Below are 23,763 nucleotides of genomic sequence, written 5' to 3'. Positions count from 1 at the left end.
ATATATCTTTTCAAATTAATGTTTTTGTTTTCTTCAGGTAAATACTCAGAAGTGAAATTGCTAGATCATATAGCAGTTCTATTTTTAAGTTGTTTTTTTTTTTTATAAATTTATTTATTTTATTTATTTTATTTTTATTTTTATCTTTGGCTGCATTGTGTCTCCGTTGCTTCATGCAGGCTTTCTCTAGTTGTGGCGAGTGGGGGCTACTCTTCGTTGCGGTGCGCAGGCTTCTCATTGCGGTGGCTTCTCCTGTTGCAGAGCACGGGCTCTAGGCACACAGGCTTCAGTAGTTGTGGCTCGCGGGCTCAGTAGTTGTGGCTCGCGGGCTCCAGAGTGCAGGCTCAGTAGTTGTGGCGCATGGGTTTAGTTGCTCCGCAGCATGTGGGATCTTCCCAGACCAGGGCTTGAACCCGAGTCCCCTGCACTGGCAGGCGGACTCTCAACCACTGTGCCACCAAGGAAGCCCTATTTTTAAGTTTTTGCGGAACCTCCATACTGTCTTACACAGTGGCTGCACCAATTTACATTCCCACCAACATTGCACAAGGGTTCCCTTTTCTCCACATCCTTGCCAGCACTTTATCTTTTGATGATAGCCATTCTGATAGGTGTGAGGTAGTAACTCCTTGTGGTTTTGATTTGCATTTCTCTGATGATTAGTGATGTTCAGCATCTTTTCATGTGCCTGTTGGCCATCTGTATGTCTTCTTTGGAAATATGTCTATTTAGATTCTCTGCCCATTTTTTGATTGGGCTGTTTATTGTTTTTGATGTTGAGTTGTATGAGTTCTTCGTATATTTTGAATATTAATCCCTTATCAGATATATAGTTTACAAATATCTTCTCCCATTCAATAGGTGGCCTTTCCTTTTGCTGATAGTTTCCTTTGCTGTGTAAGAGCTTTTAGGTTGGTGTATTTGTTTATTTTTGCTTTTGTTTCCCTTGTGTGATGAGACAGATCCAAAAAAATATTGCTAAGACAGATGTCAAAGAGAGTACTGCCTATGTTTCCTTCTAGTTTTATGGTTTCAGACCTTAAAGTCTTTAATCCATTTTTGAGTTTACTTTTGCATATAGTATAAGAAAGTAGCCCACATTGATTCTATTGCACACAGAAGTACAGTTTTCCAAATACCACTTATTGAAGAGGCTGTCTTTTCTCATTGTATGCTCTTGCTTGCTTTGTTGTAGATTAATTGACCATATAAGCATGGGTTTATTTCTAGGCTCTCTATTCTGTTCCATTGATCTATGTGTTTGTTTTCATGCCAGTACCATAGTGCTTTGATTACAGTAACTTTGTAGTATAGCTTGAAATCAAGGAGTGTGACAACTCTAGCTTTGTTCTTCTTTCTCAAGATTGCTTTGGCTATTTTGGGTCTTTTGGGTTTCCATACAAATTTTAGAGTTATTTGTTCTAGTTCTGTGATAAATGCCATTGGCGTTTTGATGGGGATTGCACTGAATCTGTAGATTGCCTTGGGTAGTAATATTTTAACAATATTGATTCTTCCAATCCATGAGCACCAAATATCTTTCCATTTATTTTGTCATCTTGAACTTATTTCATCAATCTCTTATAGTTTTCAGAATACAACTCTTTTTCCTCTTTGATCAGATTTATTCCTAGGTATTTTATTCTTTTTGATACAATTGTAAATGTAATTGTTTTCTTAATTTCTCTTTCTGATAGTTCATAATTAGTATTTAGAAATGCAACATATTTCTGTATATTACTTTTGTATTCTGCCACCTTACTGAACTCATTTCAGTTCAAATGGTTTTTGGTAGTGTCTCTAGAACTTTCTATGTATAGAACCATATCATGTGCAAACAGTGACAGTTTTACTTCTTCCTTTCCAATTTAGATTCCTTTTATTTCTTTTTCTTTTCTGAGTGTTGTGGCTAGGACTTCCAATTCCATGTTGAATAAAAGTGGCAAGAGTGGGATCCTTGTCTTTTTCCTGATCTTACAGGAAGTGCTTTCAGCTTTTCACCATTGATTATGATGTTGCCTATGGGTTTGTCATACATGGCCTTTATTATGTTGAGGTATGTTCCCTCTATGTCCATTTTCTGGAGAGTTTTTACCATAAAAGGATGTTGGATTTTGTCAAAAGCTTTTTCTGAATCTATTGAAATGATCATATGGTTTTTATTCTTCAGTTTGTTAATGTGGTGTATTATGTTGATTGATTTCTGGATACAGAACCATCCTTGTGTTCCTGGGATAAATCGTACTTGATCATGGTGTATAATCCTTTTAACGTATTGTTCAATTCAGTTTGCTAATATTTTGTTGAGGATTTTTGCATTTATGTTGATCAGTGATATTGACCTGTAATTATTTTTTGTGGTATCTTTGTCTGGTTTTGTTATTAGAGTGATGTTGGCTTTGTAGAATGAGTTCAGGAGAATTCCTCTTCATTTTTTTTTTTTTTTTTTTTTTTGGAACAGTTTGAGAAGGATAGATGTTAACTCTTCTTTGAAGTTTGGTAGAATTTCCCTGTGAAATAGTCTGGTCCTAGACTTTCATTTGTTGAAAGTTTTTTAAAGTAACGATTGAATTTCATTACTGGTCATTATTAGCCTGTTCATATTTTCTATTTCTTCCTGATTCAGTCTTGGGAGATTGCACATTTCTAGGAATTTATCCATTTCTTCTAGGTTGTCCATTTTATTGTCATATAATTGTTTGTATTGGGTGGGTCAAAAGGTTTGTTTGATTATTTCTGTAAGATGTCTGTAGTAGCACTCAGTTGTCTTTAACTTCATTCAAAACAGTTTTGTTAGATTGTATGTGACAGCAGTCATATCAGCATGCATTTAAAAAAAGACAATCAAAATTGGTGAATTTTTGTGTAGCCATTTGAATATTGAAGATGGAAGAAAAAAAAGCAACATTTTTGGCATATTATGCTTTATTATTTCAAGAAAGGTAAAAACACAACTGAAACACACAAAAAGATTTGTGCAGTATACGGAGAAGATGCTGTGACTGATCGAACGTGTCAAAAGTGGTTTGCGAAGTCTCGTGCTGGGGATTTCTCACTGGACCATGCTCCACAGTCGGGTAGACCAGTTGAAGTTGATAACGAATCAAATCGAGACATTAATTGAGAACAATCAACATTATACCACACGGGAGATAGCCGACCTACTCAAAATACCCAAATCAAGCGTTGAAAATCATTTGCATCAGCTTGGTTATTTATGTTAATCACTTTGATGTTTGTGTTCCATATAAGTGGAAAAAAACCTTCTTAACCATATTTCCACATGCGATTCTCTATTGAAACGTAATGAAAACGTTCTCTATTGAAACGTAATGAAAACGTTCCATTTTTAAAACAAATTGTGATGGGTGATGAAAAGTGGATACTGTACAACAATGTGGAATGGAAGAGATCATGGGGCGAGTGAAATAAGCCACCACCAACCACACCAAAGGCCGGTATTCATCCAAAAAAGATGATGTTGTGTATATGGTGGCATTGGAAAGGAGTCCTCTATTATGAGCTCCTTCCAGAAAACCAAACGATTAATTCCAGCAAGTACTGCTCTCAATTAGACCAACTGAAAGCGGCACTCAACGAAAAGTGTCCAGAATTAGTCAAAAGAAAACACACAATCTTCCATCAGGATAACGCAAGACTGCATATTTCTTTGATGACCAGGCAAAAACTGTTACAGGTTGGCTGGAAAGTTCTGATTCATCTGCTGTATTCACCAGACATTGCACCTTCGGATTTCCATTTATTTCGGTCTTTAAAAAATTCTCTTAATGGAAAAAGTTTCAATTCCCTGGAAGACTGTAAAAGGCAACTGGACCAGTTCTTTGCTTAAAAAGATAAAAAGTTTTGGGAAGATGGAATTATGAAGTTGCCTGAAAAATGGCAGAAGGTAGTGGAACAAAATGGTGAATAAAGTTGTTCAATAAAATTCTTGATGAAAATGAAAAATGTGTCTTTTATTTTTTCTTAGAAAACCAAAGACACTTTTTGGCCAACCCAATGGTAATCTCTTATGATCCTTTGTATTTCTCTGGTGTCGGTTGTAACTTCTCTTTCATTTCTGATTTTATTTATTTGGCTCCTCTCTCTGTTTTTCTTGATGAGTTTGGCTAAAGGGTTATCAATTTTGTCAATCTTTTCAAAGAACCAGCTCTTAGTTTCATTGATCTTTTCTACTGTTTTTTAATTCTGTTTTATTTACACTCTGATCTTTATTTATTTTTCCGTCTAGTAACTTTGGGTTTTGTTTGTTCTTATTTTTCTAGTCCCTTTAGGCGTAAGGTGTAGACTGTTTATTTGACTTGTTTTCTTGTTTTTAGACACTTTAAATGTGTTTATTTTACATCCTCTTTCAAATTGCTCTTTAGTCTTCTTGCTTGTTCTCCATTTTCTTTCATCTATTATCATATGATTTATCATATGGTGCTGCGAGCCCATCTTCAGAGGGGGCTATGGCTTCAGGAGTGGTGTAGGTTGGACTGGATGTATACTGCCTCTGCCAGGGCCACAGGGATCTGGATGGCCACGGACATATTTTGGAGTTAATTTCCTGACTTGGTGCTTCTGTATTATGTGGCTGGTAAAACATCTTACCTTTATTCCCCTGCCTGCTTCCTTGAATCACGAGCAGCTTTCCCTGTCCGCATTCAATGTCTGGTACGGCTGTCGGAGCCTGATTTCTACAGGGGGCTCTGCTTTTGCCTGCTTGTCTTGCTGGTGCCCTGTATCTACATCAGTAGCAAGATCACAGCCTGAAGACCCCTCAGGCCCAGAGTCCCCAGAGCTTTGCTTCCTGCTTAGATTTTGCATTCCCTTTTTGTCTCCCGTGCCTGGGGGTTTCCTCCTCATTCCCTCGAGCAAGGCCACATGTCACAATTTTTAAAATCATATTTTATGCAGAATTTTGGATCTATTATATTGACCAGAAACAAGTCCAGAAATTGTTTTAGATTCCTAAGTGGTTGATTTGTTTACTTTCTTTTTAAGCAAAGGCAAGGAAAGCAGGAGAGACATAGGTATTAACCTATGCTTTTTATTTTCTGGTTATATTTATCATCTAAGAATATATTTAAACAACTTCAACATTTTGGTATTAATATGTTGGTGCTTTATTTGTGTCTTAGTGCAATAATGTTAAAGGGTGTTCATAGTCTTTTCAATTTGTTATTTTTTTATTTAACTTTTTCTTTATATAATCTGCTACAAATAATACTTTATTTGTTGAAGACTCCAAGGCTTATATCATAACGGCCATAGCTTCATTATCCGGCCTGCAATTAGTCTTTTAATGGTTGATAAGGGCACTTCTATTCTCTTTTTTTGTTATAAAATGTAATGCAGTATTTAGGAAAAAATCTTGAAAGAGAAAATATATACTATAAAAATTAAAACAGATAATTTAAAACTTGGATGTAGAAGTGGGAAAGGAGAATGGGAAAAGTAAAAGAATCTAAATTTATTTTATTTTATGGGGACAACTCAGTGAGATACTTACATTCATAAGGTTGGTAGAAAAATGTAGAATTGAATATGTTGCATTTTAAAATTTATTTATCTTTTCTGTCCTCCACTGTTTCTTGTTCATATTATTTACTGAATGTAAAAGAACAGATGAATTAATAAATGAATGACAATATTTTTTCAAATTCCAATATTTTCCCCTTAGCTAGAATATTTTTAATAACTATTTGTTTGAGTTCAGGAGTGTTACTTGCAGCATATAATGTGGTTGAGTCACTGCCTTTCTTTTCTCCAAACTGTCAGCACTTGTGTTGGAGGCACAATTAGGTTTGTGGTTTAAGCTAAATCCCTACCCCAAAGGCCTTTATTCCTTTTTGATTATGAATCAGGTGGAGAGCCTGTGCGGGTGTTTGCAAGTTTGTATTAGGAAAGGAAGAGAAGCTAGTTTCCCAAGAAATACAATTTCATGGAGAAGCTGGAAAATATGCATTCAATATGTCACTCTACGAATCCATAGTAAATTTGCATTTTTTTATTATCTTAATATAGCATCTCTGCGTAACCTTTCAAGCAATGGCAATGCTACACCCCATGTCCATTCATGTTCAGAGAGGGGTTGGGTCCAAAGGCTTGCTCGTCTGGGAAGCCTTCTTTGGAAGGTGTTGATGTCTTCTGAGTTTAACCCTCAGGAATTTCTGAGCTTAGATTTAAGATTCTGGTTAAGGAGGGAGGGAAGGCGGACTTGAATGACATCACAAATTAAAGGGGAAGAAAAGGAAGGACTCTAGAGGGTGCACGTCCAACTTTCACACTGTGACTTCTTGGGGATACTTCAAGATGTTTTCAAATTGCATGTACTTTTTGGATACGTGAGGGCATTTCCAAGTATCAAGAAAAAATAACTGACTGTTTCAAATCTTTGGAATTATTCCAAATTCAGGAATTCCAGATGTTTGTAAAGATGCCATTGCATACCTCTGTTTAAATATTGAAGTGGGTTTCAAGATGCTATAGAGGGGAAAAGGCATACCCTTCAATTCTTCCTTTTGAAAAACAGTATAGTACCTACTCCGTAACGCCATCAGGAGGACCAAACTAGCGTGAATGGTTAGTCAATAAGCTTGAGTATCCTTTCCTTCCTCTTTGCTCTTTCTACCTCCCATGGCAGTTGTGGCAAAAAGATGTGTGGCATTTAAAATGTCATAGCACTACAGAAAATACAGTATGTTATTACTGTTTATCGCTGCAGATACTGAACCAATAATTATCTGTGTGATGAATGCCAGATGTAAATAATAACCAGGGCTCCTGGCCATGTGTCTTTCCATAATGTCTCCCCCATCTTTCCTGGACAGCAATCTGAATCACACACGTCTTTAAATTAAGAACTTGCCTGCTACAAATGTCTTGTGAAAGTGCCAATGTTATGACAATTCATTTTTTTTCCCATGAAATGCGCTTAGTTTTACTTCCATATGCCTGTATTTCAGGTCAGGTATTCACCCTGACGAGAGTTTTTTGGCGACTCCAAAGCAAGAATCATCCAGATTGAACAAACTTCCAGAATCTACACATGCAAGTCGAACAGTTTGGCTTTTAGTTTACTCAGAATTAATAAATTTAGACCATTTCTTTTTCCCTCTTGTGCTTGAGAGTCCCGAATACCTTGTTAAGGAACATCAAGCTTTGTAAGCCCTAAGCAGCCAGGGCCTGCACTGACAGCTGAGAGTTTTGAACTTGGTACAAATGCTGGTGGACTGCAAAACAAGTGCCTCTCCTGATGGAAGCAGGGGCGCCGCAGCGGCTAGCTATGCCCTTGCTGGTGGCCCTTCTAGCAGGGAAGACCCTTCTCTGTAGTTTCCCGTGTGTGGCCTTGCTAGAAGATGGGGCTGGGGCATCCCTTCCCCGAAGCAGGCGAAGCAGGTGGTAGAAACCCCCAAACTCCACGAGAACTTACTGAGCGTCACTGACTCGTTGATCTTGAAGCTGCAGAGGACCCTGTCCACGTTGCGGGCGTGACGGAAGCCGTTACCTCTGACAACTACCTGAAATGATTCTGAAACAAAGAATAATGACACGACACCTTCATTGACTGCACACCGTTAACCTTAAGTTTCCCATCTGCCCTGGTTTAGGGAGTCTGCTATTTCACCAGGCTTAAAATATTAAATAATCAGTTCAAGCTGGGAAACAGAAGCATCCGTGTGGGAGCCTTTTACCACCTATTCACTACCTTCTCACTAGTTGTTCATCAGGATGGCACAGAACTTCTTACTTTGAATTTCCACCTTGCCTTTGCCTTTACTCTTCCTCCTAGCTGGAATGCCTTCCCCCCCCCACCTGTGTCCTGCAAACCTTACCCATCTCTCAAGTCCTGGCAGTTTTAAAACCTGTGATCTCTGCCACCAGAAGGCCACGGGGGAGGGACTCTCCACTTCTTCAATCCTCTTGTGTCTCTTTTACATATTGGATGCAGAGGAAAGGATTTATTTAGAACTCCAGGTGCCTAGCATTTTTGAAAACCACTACCTGCGGGCATTCACAGTCTGTCCTGAATAGTGTAGCATGTGATTATGTATTGTCTGGTGGTGTTCTTTTGTCTTTTCTTCCACAACTAGAAAACATTCCTTTACATTTAGGAATTGTTTGATGCAGCTTCAGCTCTCCTGTCTCTGCAGGGCACACAGTAGGAGCACCTAGTGTTATGTAGGAATAATTGTACTCAGCAGGGGATCTCAATCTTGCTTAGGGGTGGCCGGTCAGCAAGCATTTCCCGTTTGAACTGACATTGGCCTTTAGCGCACTTAGCACTCTCTTCCCTCAAAGTAGAAGAGATAATATATCTCTGCGGGTCTCTAGCCCTGCATGCTAATTTCATGTTGGCATAATTCATGTTGAATTAACACGTTAATAAAATATTTATAAAGCAAAAATAATGATCCTCTATACTAGTCTTACTAAGGGAAAAAAACAGCTAATTAATTCATTAAATGTTTAGGAATATTTGCTTAAGTTTGATGGTAACTAATAGCCAATACTCTATTTTCTTTGATTTTTGTCATCTTTTTGTGTGTAAAAATTGGGGCTTGGGATAAGGCTGTGTGGTGTATAAAAAAGAAAAAGACTAAAAGTTAGAGGTTAAAACGCAGTATTTGTGAAAGTGGATCTGGAAGTGTCAATTGCTATCCAGATGGAGATTTTCACTGGCGGATGAATGGAATTAAAGGACTAGCATATGGGACTCTTCCACACTTTAATAAACGTCATGAATCTATGTCACCTTCATTCTGGGGAAACTAATTGAGAGATCATGTTTGCCAAGAGAATAATAACTGATATCATTTGCTCCCTCTTTGTGTGCCAGGCCCTGTGCTAAGCATTGTATATGTCTGATGTCACTTAAACCTCACCACAGGGAGGCACAAATGAGAAAACCAAGCACAGTGAGGTTAAGTAACTTGTCCAAGATCACATGGCTGGTAGCTGTCACAATCAGAACTGGAATCCAGGTCTGTCAAGTATCAAACGCCTTAGGACTCAGACACCATGCTCCTTACCATTATGCTAAGATGTCTTGTGACATATGACTCATTTAGAGATTGACATTGTGATTTTTTTAAAAGCTTATTTTATTTTTACTTTAGACAGGTTTGCCCATTTTGCAGAAAAATGGAGCTGGTCCAGCTAGGAAGCAGGAAACCAAAACCGAAGTAAAAGAAGCTGGAGGCACTAAGTGTGCCACAAAGAGAAACAAGTTAGAACAGAATGCTGTTTAGAGGTATCAACGACCTTCCCTGTAAGGAAATTGAGATTTTTGATGTTGTAAATGACTTGCCCAAGATCATGTAATCTGTAACTGGTAAGCAGCAAAACTGGGACTTGTACCCAGCATTCACTGCCATAGTTTTGAACTATATTAAGGTTCAAAACTTAACTATGGTTTTTCAGGACCATAGTCCTATGAGTATTAAGGATTTAGATATGCATGTTGATGCATATGTACGATTGCTAAGTTTAGAAGGATGGACTAAATAGTTTTCTTTAGATGTCTGCCTGGCATGTGACTGATGACACAATTGGTTCAACAAGCATTCTATTACGTGTCAAGCATTGTGGAAGAATCTTATTGTATCTTGTTTACTCAATTTAGCCTATAGATACCCATTTCTGTTTTTAGTCTGAACGCTAGACATCCAGAAGTCTGCCATTGGATGCTTTTGCTGATTGCAAATGTTTTCTGCCTCACTGCTCTGCCTACTTCTCTTGTTTCCTCAAAGATCAGTGGAAGGAGAGAAGGTTCTGGAAACGCAGGCCATGTGCCAGCTCTCTTCTCTAACACCGTGCCCTAGCATAACCAGTTCTGCTGCTGAGTCCTCAGTGAAAAAGGATGCCCTCATGGCTGCCTGGCCAGCCCTCAGGGTGTTAGGGAGGAAGACAGCAGAAACCCAGGAGCAGCCATGGTGGAGACCGAGCAATCTAACCCCCGAGGCGCGGGGAGCAGGTGGAGGAAAGGATGCCCTGGGAGGCACACCAGAGCAGAGGAGAGCTCCCACCAGTTTCTAGGTGAGGATGCACATGTGGCCTCCAGAAGAGCCTGAGTATCTGCCCCAGCAGCCCGACTGGAATGTCAGCCCTTCACACGTGGAAGGTATGTAACAAAACCCTGTCAAGTGAATCTGTCAGCAAGCGAGAACCAGGACATATTGATTTAATTCAGTTTGTTCACAAAGCCCTGAACCTGTCTCTCACCATATGCACATGTGTTTTTAGGCAGCGTGCATGTTGGTTTACAGCTCCTACAAGGAGTGCCTAGGAACTGGAGGGCATTAGGGAGGAATTTCTACTTGGAAATGATCTTTTACCTAATCTTTTAAGAAACGTATTCTTTAAGTCATCTTTAAGGTATATGTTTATTATGATTCTTTGGTCACTTTATTCTCAATTATAATTTAAGCTTCCTGATGGGAGAGGCCATCATATCTATTTCTTTAGAATCTTTGGCTGTGCCTCACCCAGGGCTGAGTCAGCCTCAGTATAAGCTCGTTTAACAAACAAACAAATGACATCTTGGTATAGAAAGGGAGAAAGGGGAGGAGAGGTGGTCATTTATTCAGGTGCCGGTCAGATCTAATCCTGTTTGTTTTCTGAGGCTTAATCAGGTCATTGAATGAAAAGGTGCTCAGCCTCATTGGTTATTAGGAAAATGCAAATCAAAACCACTCCACACTCACTAGAATGACTGTAATAAAAGAGGTGGATAATAACAAGTGTTGATGAAGAAATGAGAAGCCTCGTACATCGCTGGTGGGAATGTAAATTGGTGCAGCTGTTTTGTAAAGTAGTTTGGCAGTTCCTCAGAAAGTTAAACACAGAATTACCACGTGACCCAGAAAACTCATCCTATACTCAAGAGAATCGAAAACGTTATGTCTACACAAAACCTTGTACATATATTTCACAATAGCATCATTCACAATAGCCAAAAAAGTGGAAACAACCCAAGTAGCCACCAAATGATGAATATGGTATTCATACAATGGAATATTATTTACGCATAAAAAGTAACAAGTTCTGACACATGCTATGACATGGATGAATCTTGAAAACATTATGCCAGACGAAAGAAACCAGACATGAAAGTCCATCTATTGTATGATTTTATTCCATTTCATTTCCATGTGAATAGTGCAGATTAGCAAATCCAGAGAGATAGAAAATCGACTGGCCAGGGCTGGGGAGAGGAGGGAATGGGGAGTGACTGCTTAATGGGTACAGGGTTTCTTTTCAGGATAATGGACATATTCTGGAATTACACAGTGGCTATGGTTGTACAACTTTGTGAGTATACTAGACATTACTGAATTGTACTCTTTGAAAGGGTGAATTTTAGGATATGTGAATTACAGCTCAATTTTAAAAAAGAAAAAATTAAGGTCAATGAATAGTTTGATAAACTTATTCTGTTCCTTTTTTTTGCTTTTTTTTTTTTTTTGGAAATGTGAACACATAGTTTTGCAATGACCTCAGTAAAGATCACCTATCAACCACTGTATCTGAAAATGAGACATCTGTATATTCACCATTTGCTCTGGTCACCTAAGACTTTTGTGCAAAATTATTGTTAATGATATTTCCATCTTGAGAGTTAGCTTCAATTTGCTCTCCTATTAAATGCTATTGTAACATGTAACATCTAAAATATAATATAGAGCTGGATGTGTATGAAGTGCTTTCTGATGCCTAAATTACTCTAAGGTTTTTATTTTATAGCTATTACTTATAAGAATTTTAGTGAGGTATAACTGACATACAGTAAGTTTTATGTAAAGTGTATAATTTGATAAGTTTTGACATAGGTATACAATCATGGGGCGATACCACAATCAAGATGGTGAACACATCCACCACCCTCAGAAGTTTCCATGTGCCCCTTTGTAATCTCTTCCTCCTGCCCTGCCCCACACCATGCGACCACTGATCTGCTCTCTGTTGTTGTAGATTAGTTTGCATTCTCTAGAATTTTATGCAAATGGAATCATATAGTAAGTACTTTTTTTTTTTTGGTCTGGCTTTTTTTACTGAGCATAATTATTTTAAGATTCATCCATAATTATTTTGAGGTTTATACATAGTCTATTTCTTTTTATTGCTGACTATTATTCATTGTATGAAAACCACAGTTTTATCCATTCATGTGTTGATGAACATTTGAGTTGTTCACAGTTTTTGGCTCTTAAAAATAGAGCAGTTATAAACATTTATGTACAAGTCTGTGTCAGGACATAGATTTTTTTCTTTTTCCCTTGGGTAAACACCTAGGAGTAGAACAGCTAGGTCATGTGGTTAGTGTATATTTAATGTTTTGAGAGACTGTCAGGAACTGTTTTCCAAAGTTATTGTACCATTTTGCATTTCCACCAACAATGTATGAAAGTCCCTCCTTCAAATAGAAATATCTTTAAATGAAAATGAAGACCAAGGAGAGGATTAAACAATTGATTCAGAAGAGGTGCTTATGGGCCAACACGAGCTCTTTGAAAAACAGTGAAAAGTGAAAGAAATGAAACCACTTTTTGATGTTGCTTAAATGTGTCTGGTTTAAGCATCTAATTTCCAAATGGTAAACATGCCACCTAAAAGTACCTTCCTTTGTGCTCACTTACACAGTTTTATTATGAACAATGGGAAACAACAGAGTAGGAATAATACAATTGCTTCTGAAATGACAATGTAAGGCGCTAATGATAATCTCCTTCCATTTCTGGAGGAAAAGAACTTTAAATGTAGAGCAGTTGGCAGGTTGCACACTTAATTCCAATTAGTTCCTTCCTGGAGTATTTGCTTACATAAAACACTGTGAGCTATTCAAGTCTGAGGCCAACATTGTGGGACCAGAGGAAAACTGTGCTTAGACAAAACGATGCATTTCCTAAAGAGGAGCTGAACGAGGCAGGGCCAATCTAACAATGGATCAGTTCTCCTAATTACACAGAAGCTAATCTGCAAAAACATTTAATTAGGAACTTTAAAAAAGAGTCTATATTAGAAGGGAAGCAGAATTATTTAAATGCAGGTAATGTCAAAGGTGCTATAAAGGCTCTCCACACAGCAGGTGACTTCCTACATGTTTTAGAACAGGAACTGTAAATACAGTGACATAAGCACCATGCTAAATGGCAATCACATGCTTGACCTGGGTATTGGGATAATGCGGAGTGGTGGAGAGTATGGTGAACTGGAAAGAGTACATGCTTCTTTTAAAGGGAAGTTATTCAGTCTCTAACAATCATTATCTTGCGATAAATACAGGCCCAATGTTGCTAGATCTGATTTTTCAATACAAGGCGAAAATCTGAATTTTTAGGTGAAATCAGACTTTTAAATGTTAGCAATAAATTTAAGTGTTTTTTTTTTTTTTTTTAATTGCAGTGTGAATCAAGAAGAACATATGTGCAGACCAGACAGGGCTTGTTGGCTGCCAGCTTATAACCTCTGGCAGCGTAGGAGTTTTGGGATGGCTCTCTCTCCAAATAGTTTTACTCATGACATTGATTGAAATTCTTTTTGATAGGGCAGATGCTTACCTCCTCTTCGCATTAAGATTTCCTGTTAAAATGCAAAATAGTTCCAAGTATACTTTTTTCTTTAGCCATTAAACAAATAATCAGCCATTAATATCTTAGCTGAAGTTGAATTAAGTCTTTAGAAACTTAAAGTTATAAAGGAGACCCAAAAAGGGTTTCTCTGTATAGCATGTGGTTACAGATGGCCATTCTGCAGTTGCTCACATAATTCTGGGGGTGGAAAGTTGAGAGCATCCACTCCATTGTTGGAAAGCCTTAGTTGTAAAAGTTGCGTGTGTTAAGCGAAAACCTGCCTCCTTGAATTCCTCCCCAATCTCTCCATGGTGGTCTCCTGAAGCTATTTATGGTAAGCCTAATAATTCCTTTCTGCATGGGTATTCTCCAAATATCCTTATGAGTGTCTCAATTCTTTGTCTAAATCTCTGTGGTCACTCTAGTCCTTCCTCATCCCACAAGCACCTCATTAGCATCTCTTTGAGCAGATCTCTGCTATAGTGCTTCATGCGTGGTTTCGTAATTTGTCTGAACATATGACTATCTCCTAGGGCAGACTGTGAGCTTCATGGGGGGTTGGGACCAAGCATGCATTTTGATACTCAAATCTTTTCATATTGCTTGGTACATAGTAGACACTAAGAAGTGATGGAAAGAAAGAAGGAAGGGAGGGAAGAAGGAAGGAAGGAAGGAAGGAAGGCAGGAAGGAAGGAAGGAAGGAAGGACGGGAGGAAGGAAGGGAGGAAGGAAGGAAGGAAGGAAGGAAGGAAGGAAGGAAGGAAAGAAGGAAGGAAAGAAGGAAGGAAGGAAGGAAGCAAGGGAGGAAAGAATCAGTGACTGGAGTCTTGGAAGCTTGACTATCCTGTGTTCTCCTGTAAATGGACCTTGAGAGCTCGTTCGGAGGTTGTAGCAGGGGAGCACAGCTACTTGAACATCCTTGACTGAAGAATGGACCCTACTGGGGAAGGTCATCCTCTTCCACTGAGCATGCAGCTTCAGGAGGGATATACATGGGAGGGAGGAAGGGGACACCTGCCTAGCCAGCCAGATCATCTGAATCAACCCTGGCTATCAATGGGGTGACAGATGTTGCAGCTGGGCTGCCCTCACATCCTGAATGAATTATTAATATGGTTTCTAGTTCCATCACCACTTCTACTAGGAACATGCCTTTGTCAATGCCATTTTTAAAATATGGGACTTGGAACCATGGTCTGAACTTGGAATAGTGGAGCATGGTATTAGCTCTCTTGCCTTGGACACTGGATGGCTATTGATGCACTCTAAGATTGCATCAGCTTCTTTTTTTTGTCAGAGGCATTCTTGTTGGCTCTCAAGGTAGCTATGCTTCTCCTTGCTTTTTCTTTTTCTTTGCATGAACTGTTACTAAGTCAGGTTTCTCTAAACCTGCTTGGACGTGAAACTGACGATTTGCAAGTTCAGCATTTTATATTTGTCCCATTAAATTTCACCCTATCATTTGCAGCCCAACACAGAAAGATCTGTGTTGGATCTCAGTTTTACCGTCCACCCAGTGCATTATCTCACTGCCTCTCTCAGAGCTCAGTTTGCTGTCAGAACCATGGCTGTTGCTGAGTTGTTGGTGAGAGCCAGCTGAGATCCCTGTCTTGGGAGAATGCAATCGTCAGTATAGCGTGTCTTGAGTGGACAGGCCAGGGTGGGGCTCCACAGCAGGGGCTGCTCTGGGGGCCAGGGAAGGGAAGTAATTCAGAGAGTGAGGGGAGGAAGCAGAGAGGAAAGGTTTTTGATGAAAGCAAGTTCTACCTTCTTCACAGATCTGTCTAGGGCTTAGTCTCAACATTATACGTTACAAGTATGAACAATATTTCCTTGTTCACTTTCTCCTCCGGTACGTATTGAGTTTAATGAATCATTTTGCAGATACTCTGAACTCTACCAAAGTTTCCCCAATTTTCTTTCTTTCTTTCAAGGTTTCCCCAATTTTCTTTCTTTCAATTTTCTTTCCCCAATTTTCTTTCAGTAAACATACAGGCATGTTTTTCTCGTCTAGGTGTGATATTATCAACATCATGATTCTCATATTGACCTTCAATCCTTATTAAAATGATACTGCTGATAATAATGTCACCTTGCTTTGTTGTAACAGTTTATGCTTTTTAAAGCACTTTCACATAAATCGCTGGCCCCGGCTCCTTGCAGTGGCCTAATGAAAATCACAGAGGGGGTATGCTTAGGTCTACTTGACGGGAGTTCACAGCCCTGGACAATGAAATGGCCTCCAATGCTTCATGAAAGCCATGCTTACTCCAGAGAATGATCAGTGACAGACCTTTAAGGGAATCCTTGGAAGAACTTTTGGTGTAAGGATATCTTGTGAAAGTCTTATTTTCTTCTCAGTAAACTTACTCTCTAATCAACATGTTTTAATCCTAATGATTCTAATTCAAGAGAGGTGGGAGCTTGCTTTTTCAAAACCTAGGCTAGGTCCCATCACTGTGTCTTGTATTAATGTTTTTATAGGAAATAAAGGAAATGGAAGGGATGGAGGGGGAGTTTGGGGTTAGCAGATGCAGACTAGTATATATAGAATGGATATAGAACAAGGTCCTACTGTATAGCACAGGGAACTATATTCAATATTGTGTGATAAATCATAATGGAAAAGAATATAAAAAAGAATGTATATATGTAGTTATAACTGAATCATTTTTCTGTACAGCAGAAATTAACACAACATTGTAAATCAACTACATGTCAATTAGAAAAAAGAAATAAAATAAATAGAATTGGATAGTTTACTCCGATACAGGAAATTATTGTTTGTCCATAAAATATGGGATATTGCACATAAGCCAGAGATTTAAAAAATATTTAAAGAAAGATTCCTTGGATTGGATTTACCAGAGATTTGTCTATTTTATTGGTTCTACCAAAGAAACAGCTCCTGGGATAATTAATCAGTGGAATTGTTTTCATTTGTTTAAATTTATTAACGCTTTTTAATCTTTTTTCTTGTATTTTCCTTAGCTTTAAAAATATCTTTTATTTAATTATTTTTCTTTTCCATTTAATAAGAGATATACTGAAAACTATGAATTTGCTAGGATCAGATCTTGGGGACCCTGGTATTTCTGTGCCATATTCATTACGTTTATATATGTGGTCTTTTTATTGTCTTGAACACCTCAGTGGTAAGTAAAGGAGATTTTGGTTTACTAATCTTTGATTCAAGATTATTCAAGAATTATTTAAGAAGATAATCAATCCGAGTGATTGAGATTTGGTGGGTTTTGGGGGCCTTGTTCTGTCTTTGGCTCTTTCTAATTCTGCTTCATTTAAAATAGTTCAAAGGTCTGATAACTTCTTGAGATTAGGTGAAAGTAGTTAATAAGGGTCAAATGAGCAAAAATCGGTGCATTGTTTGTTTAAGGAATGTATGAATCAAGACATTCGGTCAACATTTATTGACCACCTATTAAGTACCACGTACTCTGTTAGGCAATGGGAAGTGGAGAGAAATAAGATTCCTTCTCTGTTCCCAAGAACCCTACAGGAGGGGAACTGATTATGCTAGTGAATTAACAGAAGTTGTATTCGTTGTCTTTAGATGTTCTGATTTAATACAAGGTTGCAAAACATCCAGTAGGATTGCTAAACTGCAAGTCTGGGTTTTTTTTTTTTTCATGAATGAGATAATTGCACAATTAAGGAACTCCCCTGTTTTCTAATTGTTTTAAAGTAAAGGAATTATAAAAATTGTGGAGACAGATTTACCTTGAAGCTAATGAACCCTAGTTAAGCCTCCTGGCACTGGGTTCATGTGGTCATATGCTTTTGTAAATTTGCAAAGGTAAGACTTTTCAATTCCTTTTCTTAAGAATGTTCTCCTGGACCTGTCTTTGTGGCAACCACATTTGTTCCTGCCATCTGTGTTACCAGGTAGCAGTGTATTTAAAGGTCAATCGATAATCTTTGCTGATTGCTTTTCTTCAGGAAATTTACACGTCTCTGAATAGTCAGTCTCCAAGTACTGCTAACAACTTTAAATGTTTACATATATACTTAGTGTTTTGTTGTTGGCACATACTATTCACTACATCTAACTCCTTGAAAAGTGTTTCAACTATTCTAAAATATAGCCAAGAAACTGGAATGGAATCCTCAAGGAATTACCTCATTTATACCAATAAAATATGCCATAAAGAATAAAACTGTACAGTGTTTGAAAAAGCTTGAAAGTTCTTCCTCACTACTTATGGGGTTGCATGATATATTTTCTATGATAAATTAATAATTGGCACTTGGTATTTTAGGAGACTAGAAAGGCGATGTTAACAGTGAACTCTCAATGGTGAAATACTCCAGGTCCTGGAGCACAGGAACTCATGGAGAGAAAGTTTATTCTTTTTGTATCTCCAGCACTTACCACAGTGCCTGGCATTCAGTAGGTGCCTAACAGTACTTTTTAAATAAGAGTGATGGGAAACCTGTCAGGAATTATACAAAGAGAGCCAGAATGGTTGAAATTTTAGGCAGTCCATTATAATACAAAACAACAGTAAGAACATGATTTTGATCAGCTAGAGAAAATACTGTGACTCAGAGAAGGCTGACTCTTTGTATAAGTAGAGGCTTGCTGTATTAATGATGAAATTATAATGGCCTTTTACTGGGATAATTGGAGTGGCCTATCAACATTTTGTGAGGAATTGTAGATTAAGCAATTAATTACGCTTAACATATTAATTACGGAGAGAGGTTCAGCACTGATTAAATAATTAAAAATATCAACAGTTCAGAGGTGACCTATGATCACTGTGATGGCTGCCATGAGGATGTAGGCTTAGATTCCACTTGTATCCAGAGAGGGGTATTGATGGTGATGTGTGGGAATCCAGTATTTCTGTAATACTCCCAAATTAGTTCCCATGAAAGGCGAGAATTTAGATAGGCTTTTCCAAACTTTCAAACAACTGGCACGTTGATTCCTTATTCCCTTTTTTCCCCTAGAAGAAAATTTATTTAGCAGTTTCTACTCCTCTTTTCCCCCCTGCCCTTTCCTGCCCCACCTCCCTTCTTCTCTACTGATGAAGTAAACACGTGACTTGAATTCAAAATCTCATTATTTGTGTGACAGCGATTAGCATTTAATTTCAATTTACCTCCTGCACATATGGTGGATGGTTCAGCTGCTAGAATTTCGATGCAGGACTTCTTCAAAATCTAGGAGGAGAGGAAATCAAAAAGTCAAAGCACAGCTTATTTTGTTAAAACAGAAAAGTGGGGTTTGCTTTTAGCTACCAAGATAGGAAGGCTCAAGGACATTATGTTGTAGTGGGTGGGTAAGTGGAGGATAATATTTTTACTAGTATCATTAATGTTAAGCATTTAATGAGCCAGAATTGTGCTAGATGCTTCCGGGTATCCCAAAATCCATAGGAATTATTCATTCATTTATTCTTTGGGCAGATATTTATTGAGTCTATGATACACCAGTCCTAGTTATAGAGAGGTTTAACATCTAGTTGAGGAAATGGGACCTACACTTGAAAAGAAAAATAACAATGGCCCAGCCTATGTGGTAGGTGCCAGGGTGAAGGGGCAGATGGTAGGAGCTACAGAGTTCATGGGGGAAATCATTGAGGGCTGCTACATGGGGAAGGGCTTCCTGGAAGAGGTGGGTGCTGAGGGTAGGACTCAGTCAAGTGGGGAGGAGTAAGTTAGGGGAAGGTTAAGGTCCAAGCAGGGAGTGGCATTTGCAAAGATGAGAAACTAGAAATACATAGACCTCTTTAGCTGGAACAAAGGAGCTTGAACAGTAGAAAAACGAGTGATAATAGATAAAGCTGGAGAAGTAGGATGGAGATGGCCAGCCCTCTAGAGGAGATGCATGTTCAGATTACTCAGAGTTCCCTTTTAGTTAGAGAAGTGGAAATGTTGCAGGAGAGGGAGGGCTTTGAAGGCTGCTTGCTGTGCCTCGCTCTTTAGGAGGACCTCACTTACATGGAAATGTAGTCTTCCCCCCAAGTGAGTCTTGTAGGGTTGAGTGGAGAGTCTGGAGGACCCCATGACCGCACAGGGAATTAATATTGAAGGCTTCTTCTGGCAAAAGCAGGGTACCTGACTGGTAGTGTTCAAGCTTTTCTCCACCATTTATGAATGCCGTCTCTTATTGCATAATGATTCTAAAATTTCGACCAAGCATTTTAAACAAGTATAGGACACTGAGTTAATTTACCAAGCAAAGGCAGTATCTTTATTTGGGCTTTACTTAATTTGGAAATTGAGATGGTTCAGAGGGCTGAAGGAAACTATCTCTCTATTTATGAAAGGGGCATTTGTTAAAGGAATTAAGAGTGAAGTAAAATGTAAAGTCCATAAAAGAAAACAGCATCTTTTAGCATTGGGAAACACCCATTTACTTGCATGGATGTATTTATTTATATATGCTGCTTTGTTCCAGCTTAAGTGATACATACACCACAAGATAGAATCAAGTAAAAGATACAGTAAATTCAAAAGGGGAGGAAATGGATTAAAGGGAAAATAAGGGGAAGATGAAGTAAGGAGTGAGAATAGCATAGAAAAAATACATTTTTTTATTATGTATTATTAAGAGCTTATTTCCTTGCTAGGAGTGGCTCGTGAATTTAGTTCTAAGCTTTCTAGTAGCAAATGAGAAGGGCAGACAATATTTATGAGATTCTCAATCTGAAGAATGAAAACAAACCAGTTTCTCAGAAGAGATAATATTTACCCATTCCAGAGAGAAATCTGGGCGTCCTCATAGAGAAGCATTGTGAAAGGAAGTGAACAACATGCTTGAGAAAATTGTTCTCTGATGTACAGATGACAAAACATTCAAATGTATTCATTCAAATGTATTCAGGCTCCCTCGCAACCATGTGTTTTAGGTAATTCTCTATACCTGAGAGTAATAAGAAGCAGCACAGTTCTACCTATCTGCAGGAGGATTGGTCCAGGACCCCCGTGGATAGCAAAATCAGAGGATGCTCAAGTCCCTTATATAAAATGGCGGAGTATTTGCATATAACCTACACACATTCCTCCATATACTTTAAATGATATCCAGATTGCTTATAATACATAATACAATGGAAATGCTAATGTAAATATTTGCCAGCACGCAGCAAATTCAAGCTCTGCTTTTTGTAACTTTCTGGATTTTTCCCCCAATATTTTTGATCCCCAGTTGGTTGAATCTGCAGATGTGGAACCCATGGATACAGAAGGCCGACTGTACTTCTTTTTCTTGACAATTCTAAAATCCAGATTTCCAGCTGACATTTTTTCCCTGACATTCTTTCTGACTCTTTTACAGTTTAAAGGCATTTTCGTATTTTGATTCCTCTATTTGTTTTCAGCTTCTACCTCATTCCACAGTCAAAGCAATTTGTTCCTTTTTGTCAGCGTTTGCCTTATTTCTTCTCCCTCTGGCTTAGCCAGTCTCCGTCCGCCTCAAACATAGGTGCAGCCTCAGTTCTCCCTGGTCCCCAAGGACCTGGTATCACCTCTGAGCCCTTCACTGACATTCTGACTTGGGATCAGGGACCCCAAGGATGTATCCTGGGCATCCATGTTTCGCTTCTGGCTTTTCCATCCTGCCTTTCCAGTGGTCAATCCGGTCCTTTAGATGCAACAGCATTCTAGGACTGGGGCTTGCCAAGATCCTCATCCAGATCCTTGCCAGTGACTCATACCCCAGATAACAACTGCCTTATCTGAGCTGTGATGACAGTCCCCTCCCCTCTCTCCCCAGTTTGCTGCCATTGGCCTCTTCCTGGCTGAAGGGCCACCTTAGCTACCGGTTGCCATAACTCAGAGAGGCAGGCACGCCCTTCAACACGTCTTCAGGCATAAATCTCTCAATAGGCCACATTGGGGGATCCAGAAATAACCCATATGGAGAACTTTATTAAACAGTGACATTAGAACAGCACAAAGCTTTTTTAATGTTTTAAATGACATTCCTCTGTCTCCTTTTAGAAATCATTTTATCATCTACAACTAAAGATTTCAACAGTCCAAGAATGAAAATTGAGCTATCGCATCTATCCTGTCCCCATTCCCCAAACTCCATCAAAACACATAAATGAAATCTTCACCCATGTTAAGTTCCTGACTTTGAAGCAACATTTTTTTTTTTTTTTTAAAGTGACTCAGCCCTTGCAGTGTTGTTTTTTTGGGAGGTCACCACTCTTTTTATTTTTTTAATTTATTTTATTGATTGATTTATTTTTGGCTGCGTTGGGTCTTCGTTGCTGCGCACGGGTTTTCTCTAGTTGCGGTGAGCGGGGGCTACTGTTTGTTGCGGTGCGCGGGCTTCTCATTGCGGTGGCTTCTCTTGTTGCGGAGCACGGGCTCTAGGCGCGCGGGCTTCAGTAGTTGTGGCACACGGGCCCAGTTGCTCCGCGGCACGTGGGGTCCTCCCGGGCCAGGGCTTGAACCCATGTCCCCTTCACTGGCAGGCGGATTCTTAACCACTGCACCACCAGGGAAGCCCGTGAGACAACATTTTTGAACCAACCCTAACACTTAACCAGGGGTGAGTAAAGGAAACACCCGTGAATCTTTGACCACAAAGACACACTTACAGGTTTTGTCATAATAAACACATGCTGTATTATTCTCTCAAAGTGTCTGCAATTAGCTGATAAATCTAGGGAGTGTATAAAGGGCCAAAAAATTTCAGCCAAGGGCTGTGATTCAATCCAGTAAAAACACAGCTTTCCCAATCTTAACTTAAAACATCTGGAAGGGATGCATTGCAGCCAATGGAGTAAAATTTATCAGTGAGGGGGATGGGCAGGACTTGTCTGGGACTGTGGCTTCTATGAGTTAGAAATGTCTGGTTTCAAATGGTAGGAAGTCACAATGGCATGGGGTGGATTTGGGGGGTTCCTTTGGTTATTAGCAGCCCAGACTGTACAGTAATCAGTCTGTCCGAACTTCAGCAGACAGCAGATCAGCCCAGGGACTGAAGGCTGCGTGGGGGTGGGGAGGCAGAGGATCCCTCCCCGACCTGGGCAGTGGTAGCCATGGAGGAGGTAGAGACACAGCACTGGGAGATGGATGAAGGGAAATCACTAGACCGAGTGGAAAGAATTCACACGGGGTTGGGGCGACGTCAGAGGTGACAGTCTAACTGACCTCTGATAGAGACTGGCTAAGACTACCACATGCCTCAAGCATGATCCAATGTGAGGAGTTGGGTCCTGGTCTTGCCCCTGGTCCTGTACTTACCTGACCTGTGGTCCTTGACAAGTCCTTTAACTAGTCTGAACCCCAATTTTGGGAAACAGTTTAACATAATAATAGTTTAGTATTAAACTAAATTGGAGTCGAATTGCTTGAGTCAACTCACTCATGAGCACTGTGACCTTGGGCAAGTTCCATAACCTCTCTGAGTCTCTGTTTCCTCATCTGTAATAGTGGGATAAGAACAGCACCGACTGCATGAGGTTGTTCAGCTGGAAAGATTAAATGAGATAATATAGGCAGAGCCCATAGCACAGGGTCTGGAAGTCCTCAAATAATGGTAGTTTTAATCTTAAGAACCTGGGCTCTAGAGACAGAAAAAATAGATTTGGGCTTTAAATAGATTTATGTCCAAATACAAGCCCTACCACTTACTGGCCATGAGGATTTGGATAAGTTATTAAACTTCTGAATCTCAGTTTCTTTTTCTGTAAAATGAGAACAAGAAAAACAGCTCAAAGGGCTGTCTGGTGGTAAAATTAGTAATAGACATGAATGCAGAGATATTTAGTTTGTAAAATCAATAGAACTTAGGTGGTAAAATTCGTATTGGATTAGAGAGTGAGGAAAAGAGTGAGATTAAGGAAAACTGACAAGGTGTTTGTTTTATAGACAGAACTAGACAGATGTGATTGGTCAATAAATAGTATTTAACAACCTTGGGCCATCAGCCAACAAGTGCCCTTCATGAAAACAAGGCACCAAGAAATGTGCTCAGAACAACCTTAGTAGTAAAGCACTTAGTAGGATGTCTGACACATATTCGGTTCTCAAACAATGGTAGCTGCTACTGTTACCGCTGTTATTACTGCTACTACTGCTATTACTCTCGGGCAAAGATGGTTAGCTCATATCTGCTTCTATCCTGTCACCCACCACTGGCCTCTTGCTAAATCCTATTTGCTGAAAATGCCTGAAAGATGGCTAATAATATTTTCCTGCTACC

At 39.1% G+C, this 23,763-nt stretch overlaps 1 protein-coding gene across 3 annotated transcripts in view; it reads right to left on the bottom strand.

Annotated features, from left to right (window-relative positions):
• The window catches only part of ANTXR1 (ANTXR cell adhesion molecule 1), a 243,333-nt gene that overhangs the window by 146,193 nt on the left and 73,377 nt on the right, over positions 1 to 23,763 (bottom strand). For all 3 annotated transcript variants that reach the window (XM_068565029.1, XM_068565027.1, XM_068565028.1), the window contains exons 9-10: positions 18,701 to 18,761; positions 7,436 to 7,534 (exon numbers count right to left, since the gene is read on the bottom strand). In XM_068565029.1, the coding sequence (XP_068421130.1) occupies positions 7,436 to 7,534; positions 18,701 to 18,761 (160 nt within the window). The remainder of the gene's footprint in view (positions 1 to 7,435; positions 7,535 to 18,700; positions 18,762 to 23,763) is intronic.

Source organism: Eschrichtius robustus, chromosome 15 (assembly GCF_028021215.1).
Source record: "Eschrichtius robustus isolate mEscRob2 chromosome 15, mEscRob2.pri, whole genome shotgun sequence".
Lineage (NCBI taxonomy): Eukaryota > Metazoa > Chordata > Mammalia > Artiodactyla > Eschrichtiidae > Eschrichtius > Eschrichtius robustus.
This window is presented reverse-complemented; position numbering and strand designations above follow the sequence as displayed.